The sequence below is a fragment of the Eleutherodactylus coqui genome, chromosome 6, assembly GCF_035609145.1.
Source record: "Eleutherodactylus coqui strain aEleCoq1 chromosome 6, aEleCoq1.hap1, whole genome shotgun sequence".
Taxonomy (NCBI): Eukaryota; Metazoa; Chordata; class Amphibia; order Anura; family Eleutherodactylidae; genus Eleutherodactylus; species Eleutherodactylus coqui.
Genome location: NC_089842.1, coordinates 83962972 through 83972524, shown reverse-complemented (window position 1 = coordinate 83972524; position 9553 = coordinate 83962972). Strand labels below are relative to the sequence as shown.

The window sequence follows — 9553 nt, the reverse complement described above, 5'->3', positions numbered from 1 at the left end:
TGCAGACGGCTGCGATTTGTCAGCGCGAAATCTCGTGGCATGCTCTATTTCTGTGCGGGTCTCGCAGAGCCCCGCACAGAAATGTCACTCCCTGGCCGCTGGCTCCGCTCTGTGCATACGCTGGGCGGCAGCCGGCACTTCACAGAGCCAGAGTGCTGTGCTGGTCTCTGCAGGGGCTCAGGTGGGTACCGCTGCGAGAATTCTCGCAGCGTGATCCGACAGGTCGCCTGCAGGCGACCTAACAGTACAGGAGCGAGCTTCACTGGAACGCACTGTCGGGCATTGGTTGCCCAATAGTTTGTCCCTGCGGGGTTTAAGGGATCCCCTGGCATGGCTGTCACAGCCGTGGAAGGAGATCGTGATTATCGCCCATGGATTTCAATGGGGCTGGCGCTGACCCCATTGAAAACAATCGGCAATATTGCAAAAAGTAAGAAGATACTACGATTTTTTTTCACGCAGCATCACAGGAGTGAAAACATCGTGAATGAGAATGAAAGCATTGAAAATCGTTGGTTTCATAATCATGAGTTTTCACTCACTCTTTCATCACGAGAAAATTGTGCAATTTTCTCGCCAGTGTGAAGCCGGCCTAGAAAGAATAGGATCCAGGACAGACCCTTGTGGTCACCATGTGTAAAATGATAGTCCAGAGTAGATTCTGAACAGGGACAGAGGTTTAGATGGGTATCAGAGGATCTACAATTATCTATGAGCTCTTTATATGGAAGTTTAACAAAGGCTTTACAAAATACACAAGTTGGCTTCTCTCGGCAGCACTTACCAGGCTCTGGTCCCAGAGGGATGAGACGTAGCCAAGGCCAGAGCAGGATTGGAGACCACCTTTGACACCCCTAGGATAAGGAATGCCAATAAATGGTTTGATGGGGGTAGTAGTAGTTATCACTCGTGACGCCACAGTTCCCACGCACGGCTATGCTACGCAACGGAAAAATAACAGACTTGTATATAGTACCTCGGGTCCCCAGGAACGGTTAGGACCCCGGTATAACTTTACTTGAAGAAATAACTTGTACAAAACAATTATTCAAGGCAATACAGGTACAATTCTCTTAAGTGCAAGTAAACTAAAGCTCAGAGGTAGGGAGGATACGCAAGATGAAACCGGGCCTACAGTCCACGTTATCTGTACAGCACCGCTCCTGGACTGGGAGCACTCCACAGACAATTATTTACATGGAGGCTTAAATAATAACACCCTGCACGGCAGGCACGTGGGTGTGTCTCAGTAGCATACCTCTGTGCGGTGGTCCTGACTAAGGACGGCCACACAGGAAAAGCAAGTAGTGTGAATTGGTACCTGGACGGTGGGTTCCTCTATACAGAACTATTGGGAGCTGCGCTCACGCTCTCTCTAGGATCTTGGGACTCACTCCATTCACATCCAGAGTCCACTTATTACGGGATATCTCTCCTTTTCTTTCTCCTCCATCTTCACCTCCATTGAAGTTGAAGGTGCTGCCATGTGGCTTTGTGTTAGTGCGCTCTCAGCAGAAGATGGACTCCCAAAGCAGATGAATCTCTTTTCCCGCTCTCAAGCACTCCTATTTATACCTTCTCTCATACCACATGACAGATTGATACATTCACATTTAGGCAAAGATTTTATTAGAGTTAACCCCTCAAGCACCACAGCTGAGCAACACACTGGATATGACAGGACAAGCTTTGTACGGTGCATCTACATAGGACAAACATGTATGACATTTATGGAGAGAGCCAGGATGGTGTTCTGGGCCACTACACTTCAAAATGTATCAAAACTCAAGCCCCTGCAGTTCTACTGAATCAAATTGGATCACCATTGACCCAGACACCATGTGCAGCTTTCTTTGAAGCACCCTGCTATTAAGGAACTTTAAGGTATTTAAATAGTAATCTTAACTGACTTTACTGCTGCAATTCATATGTAAAACAGACATTATTTTAACGTTCTAGTATTGAAGACAACTCTCCATAGGAGCTGAATACACATGGTTCAGACTACAAACAAGCTCTGTGTGGGGTCTGATTTTAGAGTTGCATATTAAGCCCCCTCAGATTATCCTGCTGTTTTAATGCATGCAGCGATAGATTTATGGTCTGCATGAAAGAGGCAATTGGCAAATAGTTGGTCAGCTGCGGCATCAGTTTAAACAGTCATTCATTGAGTGCCTGTTTACTGTGGATGGAGGTAGGCATTCAACAAGCGATGATCCTCCTGTATAAAAGCACAATAGTGATCATCACCGTGAGGGCAGTTAGCTGTGTTAGTCCCTGACAGTCAGCCCGTGTAAAACTGACCTATCCTATGGATAGAGGGGAGAAGGCTAGAATCTGCTGTGGGCCTCTCGCATGTGGAATCCAACCCATTCCTGTGAGCCCAGCCTTAGGCAGCCTAAAGAGCCCTTTAAACTTCCCCTCTGCAGGCAGTTGGCTAGCAAAGGGGCTAACTAGATCTATGTAGGTCTAAGCACTGGAAACCCCCATACCACCACAAACCCCAGCACTTAATCCTTTGTCCATCTGGGAGACTGAAGGTGTATGTTGCTCCATGCATTTGGCAACCACTGTTCCATTAACCCCATAGTGCCAAAGCCTGTTTGCACCTTAGTGACGGAGCCAAATTTTGGAAATCTGACGTGTGTCACTTAGCATATCATAACTCCATAAAGGCTTTGCATATCCAAGTGATTCTGACATTATTACGCCACATGTTGTACTTCATTTAGGTGGTAAAAATAGACCCAAAGATTTGTGTATATTTATTAAAAGTACCAATATTGGGAAAATTTTAATAAAGGCTCACTTTTGCAACTGTAATATCTCAAATATGTGCAAACATACTGTACAAATTTTTGCTCATATATTTCCATCTGTTCACTTTATTCTGGACGCATGTTTGAAAAACTTTTGTTTTTTTAACCATTTAGGAGACGTACAACATTAATCAATCAACATTTTGAGGAACACTTTATTTTCCAGCACCAAGCCAAGATTGCAAAGGCTCATGGGTGTCAGAATTATAGATACCACAAATGACCCCATTTTAAAAACTACACCCCTTAGTGTATTCACTGAGGGAGGGCTGTAGTATTTTGACCCCTCAGTTTCTTTTCAGGAATTAATGCAATTTAGAGTAGAAAAAATAAAATTTCATATTTTTGCAAATACATAATTTTAAACACAGGATTTTTTTTCTATAGTGCACATAAAAATGAGGCTTTACACGTCAAAATGCATACCCCCATTTGTCTAGTGTTCAGAAACATACCCATTGTGGCGCTAATCTTCTGTCCATATGCACAACGGGGCCAAAACGGAAAGGAGCAGCAGGTGGTTTTCAGAACAGACATTTTGCTTGAAGGTATTTCAGGCTCCATTGCCCACTTGCAGACCCCTTGAGCGGCCAAAACGATAGAGAACCCCCCACAAATGACCCCATAATAAAAACTAGACCCCTTAACGCATTTATCTAGCGGTGTACTGCGTATTTTGACTCCACCGTTTTTAAATGAATCGAAGCAAAGCAGAAGAAAAATTACAATTTTTGTTTTTTGGCAATTGTCATTTTAAAAATAGGTTTTTTTTGTACAGCATACATAGGAATAAAAACTTACACCCCAAAACGGATACCCCTATTTGTCCAGTGTTCAGAAACATGCCCATTGTGGCCCTAATCTTCTGTCTGGATGCACAACGGGGCCCAAACTGAACAGAGCATCAAGCTTTAACTGTCTTAACTTTTACATGATATCCATTGGATAATGGCAATCACGTGACCGAAGACGCTCACTGCGGCCCCCTGTGACAGCTCCAAGCTCTTGGCTACCTTTAGGAGCAAGGAGATTTTAAATATCCTCTTGCCCTCCCCAGCTTCTGTGCTTGCGTCCGCCATTTTGGCAAAGGGTGCATGCGCCAAAACTGGGGAAAGGTCTGCGGATAAGGATCCCGTCAGTGGCCTTATTTAAGTAATTTTACCTCCCCACACAGATCTGATCCATGACGGGAGGTGAAAATTGAGCTTTTACTTGATCGCTGTTATCCATTGGATAATGGCGATCAAGTGACTGGGAAAAGCATACCATGGCACCCCATGAAATCTCCAGGGTCTTGGCTACATTTAGTAGCCAGGTGTGGGGAGATTTTAAATTACCCCGCCAGTCTGTGGCTTTTGTGCATGCATCCGCCATTTTGGCAGTGGACGCGTGCGCAGAAGCCGGGCAAGGTCCGCAGATAAGTCTGGGGGCTTTAGGTACCCAATTTCATTTTCCCTCATGGATATGATCCATGAGGGGAGATTTTTTCTTTCACTTTTTAAACTCTTTTACATGATCACTGCTATCCATTTGATAGCAGCGCTCATGTGACCGGGAATTGCATACAGCGGCTTCCGGTGACAGCTCCCTGCCCTCTGCTACTCATACTAGCCAGGAGTTTTTGAATTTCCCAGGCCTCCCGGCTCTCTTCGCATGTGCGTGATGTAATGCGTCTGGAGCACATGTGCAGACGCCGGCAGCAGGGCCGGGGAGAGGAAAGAAGATGCCGGACAGCGCGGTGGAGAGTACTGTCAGCTCCCCTTATGGATCTTATCCGTAAGGGGAGCTGAAACCTTTAACTTTATGTACTTGTTAACGCAATCGCCGGCAATACCGGCAATCGTGTGACCGGGGGTGGGGTCCCGCAGCCCAGGATGACAGCTCCATGCTGTCGGCTACCTCCAGTAACCAGCAGCATGGAGCTAGCACATCCTGAGCTTGCAGGGTTTACATTCCTAGAGGATGCATATTTCTATGTCCTCTAGGAATTAATCCCAGCAGGCCAGGATGTAGAATCCCGATGGGGCCATCACTAAGGGGTTAATATCAATTGGAGTGGTTGTGTTCAAGCACTTAGTCTCTGGCACTCAGTTAATGGGATGGTGGATGACTATGTATGTTGCTGCTCCATTTGCCAGTCTTTCAGGGGACATGGGTCCCACACTCTGGTGACCATTGGTCCCAGTGGTTACACACTGATCTAACTGTATCCTCCATCAATAGGATAGAGAATACTGAATGAATATTCTTTAAGGCCATGTCCACATGTTTTGCTACTGTGGATTTGAGGCATAGTCTGCCCATCACCTTTAGTGGGAATCCATGCCATAGACTACAGAGTGAGTTTTTCCTGTGCACCATTTGAAATCCACACACAGAAAATGACATCACTTGACAGATTCCTTATTGGGAATTCTGTATGTGGATTTGCCTATTGAAGAGGGCCAAATCCTCAAGGAGATCTGTAGCAGATCTGTGCTGCAGTTCACCCACAAGTTTCTGCCAGCTTGAGGTAGACTTTCACCTAAGGGTTTTTGTTCCTATGCAAAGTTTTCCAACTTGTTCAGTAAATGTTGTAGACAGTTCTCCAACATCAGCACGTATCACAGTATAGATTACGGTAGTTATCTACCAATATGTACTCCACTTGTGTGAGGTCTGTAATCACATACCTGTCTATGCCCTCATTTACATACCCAAGTGATCATAAAGATCACTAAGGCCAGGATACTTCTATGCAGCTCATGTGCTCCAAGAAGGTCAGACTAGATAAGGGCTGGACAGATGAATGAATATTTACTCATCCTGCTACAGCAAGAGACTCTTTTCAATTGTCCCACTTAGGATACTCACACTGGTGTTCAAAAACCATGGTGTTTTAAAGCATTTTCAAGTGCATTCAGGCGTTTAAGTGCACCTCCATCGTTGCAATGTGTGATGAGATGCATAATAAAAATTTTTTTTAAAAACCCACACACATCTGAGAAGCCCCACTGAAATCAATGGTGGCGTTTTACAGTGTTCAGTGTGCCATTTGATACTTGAGGTCCGGGAGAGTGGCCTTAGATGGGATGACAGTCTAAATGACCACATGAGCGCTGGTGTCACTACCAAGTTATACTCAGTGAGAAGCTTGTGATGATTTTTATGCTGGTTGAAAGTGAACGACCTTCAAACAAGTAGCGCACGATGGCTGTGCACTTAGACAACGATTGTGAGTTCTTTTGAGCGAGTTTTGCATCATCCTGTGTAAATGGCCTTAAGCAAATCTTATATTGCAGTTTTAGGTACCATTAAAGAAAAACTCATACAAACAATGGACCACTTAAAAGATTTATTCTACAAGTTATATTGCTTATCAGGTGACTGCAAACTAGTAACTGATTATATACAAAAGAGTCATCTCTATTGACAAGTTCGTTCTTAAGAAGGACTGGTCAAGAAGTTGTCTCAAACTTCTAATGATGATATGGCAGCATAAGTTACAATTTACCTTTAAATAGAAGACAAACTTCCATAGAGGGGACATGGAGACAAATTGTTCCTTTAGCCACCATTTTAATGTATTGCAAGTCTGAGAAATGCTGTTGAAGAATCAGTTGTGTTTAATAATGACCAAATCCTTAAAGGGGTTTTGTCATTAGAAAACAAATTCTATACTCCCCTATTCCTCCCCAGTCAGTCTTCTTACTGCATCTTCTCCTGCAGTCCCCCTGGGTCACCTCACTGCAAGCTGGCTGATTCTTCTGGTGATGAAGCAGCCATTCTCTGCAGTCTCCTTCCTGTAGGGCTGTGTAAGCTATGTCACTAGAGACATAACATTCACAGCCCAGCAGGGAGAGTCAAGCTATTGCACAGCCTACACATGCACTCTTTGCAATAGCATATGGACTCACAGCAAGACAGCACACATGCTCAGCAATAGATCGGCATTCCTTCCTAAGCAGTGAACGTCTCCAGTGACTAACCTACATAGACCTGCCAGAAGAATGCAGAGAATGGACGCATCATAAGAGGATCCGGATGGCTTGGAGTGAGGTGACCCAGAAGACTGGAGGAGAAGATGCAGTAAAAAGGCAGCCTGGGGAGGACTAGGAAAGTGTTTTTTAAAATGTCAAAACCCCTTTAATACAAAGTCAGTCTGCAGTAGGCCCAAATGTAGTTTAATACATCTATTGAGGGCTACAATCTGCTAGTAAGACATTGGGCCATCCATTAGAAAGTTAAATTGATGATGTATCTTGTAAGAGATTGTAGGAGCCACAAAGACATTTGATATTAGGCTAGGGCTACAGGGACACTTGATTGTGACAAACAAGACCATTTAGCCCTGTGATCTCACTCACATTAAATGAATGGGGTAACAAGGTGCAGCTTGGGAAAAACCTTAGATTTTGGCAAGCATTCCATTAATAGTGAGTGCAAGGCTACATCGCAGTTTTTTGGTTGTGCAAACCCCCACTATGGCCAAAAGTTACTGTGTAGCCCTAGCCAAAACCTTGAAGAGTCTGTCCAAGATGAATGGGGCTGGTAACCTTTCAGTTTAGTAATCTCAATGCAGGAATCTTCAAGGTTTAGGCTAGGATTACTTGGCAACTTTTGCCAGTGAGGTTGCAAAGTTACTGTGTAGCCCTGCAACCTTACACTTCCATTAAAGCAAGCTAATGCCCATGGACAGATTTCTACTGCGTTTCCTGCAGTGTAAATCCACAGCTATTAGGTTCTAAACCCATTAGCTATTAGGTTCTAAACCCATTAGCTTTCTGCCTGCCAATGCTCACTTGTGGAATTCCACAGTGGGAAATAAATCGCGTCACATTCTATTTGCCACGGATTAATGCTGCGGGAGTTCTCCATTAACATAGCATATTATAGAGACCATGGAAATCCGCACAGAATATGAACAGAAAACATGGCAGTCTGATTATGCCCTTACAAGCCTTCAACATACATGGTTGTTCATTTTGGAACTGGTGGATATGAAAAAGTTCCTTGCTACTCATGCTGTATACCTTGTACATACAGAGTATCTAAAGCTGAACACAGATCTTTAGTGTAATGGACACTGATAACTGGTTAGTCAATAGCAAGCCATAAAGCTCCTCCATAAATCAGTGCAAAACCTAAAGCCAAAATAAAAGTTCTCATGTCAATTACAGAGAAGAGTAGTCTAAAAAATACTAAAAGTAATAAAAGTGCTAAAATGTTTTACCAGCAACTACAATAGTCTGGCTTAGATCTCCTGCACATTGCGATTTTTGTGCAATGCATTTTTAACATGGAACATCTCACTTTTGGGTGAGAAAAAAAAAATGCACGCAAGAAAGACGCAAGTGCGCTGGAGCCCTCAGGCAGAGAACTACAGTTAATACTTCAAGATCAGTTATGTTGACCATTTAGCCAGTTATGTACCTTAACACCCTCGCCGTGAGGAATAGGGTCAGGCTAAAGATATATTGACCTACCCCCAAAATAATCAAGCAACTGCTGATCGTGCCAGAACAGTCCCACCAGAAGTTGGATGGCAGTATTCCTAGCATTACTCCAAGAATGTGATCTTTGATCTTTTACAACAGTTTACAGCCTGAAGCGCATCTTGTGTCAATAGGTAAAAGCACTGCAGTCCAAGGAAACAAAGTTGACACTAGGGAGCTTGTTCCATTCATCTAATAGCGACTCACCAAGATCCAGCCTCCTCTATTGGAGAACATTCCCCCCCTTCTTGTCCAAAAATGGAACGTTAAGCCTCCAAGTCAAATCTATTCTATGAGCATTAAAATGTTAGCACATAATTACAGGGCTGTGATTTGATTAAGGCGCTACAGAGAATTGATCTTGGGCAGCGCTCTCATCCACGTCTGAGCCAGGGCAAGGATTCTCATCCACGTCTGAGCCAGGGCAAGGATTCTCATCCACGTCTGAGCCAGGGCAAGGATTCTCATCCACGTCTGAGCCAGGGCAAGGATTCTCATCCACGTCTGAGCCAGGGCAAGGATTCTCATCCACGTCTGAGCCAGGGCAAGGATTCTCATCCACGTCTGAGCCAGGGCAAGGATTCTCATCCACGTCTGAGCCAGGGCAAGGATTCTCATCCACGTCTGAGCCAGGGCAAGGATTCTCATCCACGTCTGAGCCAGGGCAAGGATTCTCATCCACGTCTGAGCCAGGGCAAGGATTCTCATCCACGTCTGAGCCAGGGCAAGGATTCTCATCCACGTCTGAGCCAGGGCAAGGATTCTCATCCACGTCTGAGCCAGGGCAAGGATTCTCATCCACGTCTGAGCCAGGGCAAGGATTCTCATCCACGTCTGAGCCAGGGCAAGGATTCTCATCCACGTCTGAGCCAGGGCAAGGATTCTCATCCACGTCTGAGCCAGGGCAAGGATTCTCATCCACAGAGTTCATCAACTCATCCACTGGAGTCCCAGCATTAGAAACTCCAATAGCTTCATCTGGCAACAGCTTATCTTTAGTGGTGGTTCTCTCTTCAGAGATCTCATCATCAGATGAGGTTTCAGAAGTTGACCCAGATGAATTCTCTGCAGAGGAATAGTCTGAAGTCTCCTTTTCTGAGTAGTTGGGGACTGGCTCTGTGTCAGTTTGTTTGAATGTGGCAATTATGAAGTAATCTGCTTTTTCTCCAAACCTAAGAGTAAGACATTTGAGATTAAACAGAGATGGTTGCTTATCAAGTATAATGCAAGCAAAATAAGGTATAAAGAGAATATAAACTC

General features: G+C 44.5%; 1 protein-coding gene across 1 annotated transcript in view; it reads right to left on the bottom strand.

Moving 5' to 3' along the window:
• Positions 1-6600: 6600 nt before the first annotated feature.
• Positions 6601-9553, bottom strand: part of LOC136632289 (clumping factor A-like) — a 35414-nt gene continuing 32461 nt past the window's right edge. The window contains exon 4 of the mRNA XM_066607068.1: positions 6601-9465. Coding sequence (XP_066463165.1) covers positions 8631-9465 — 835 coding nt within the window. The 3' untranslated portion in view covers positions 6601-8630. The remainder of the gene's footprint in view (positions 9466-9553) is intronic.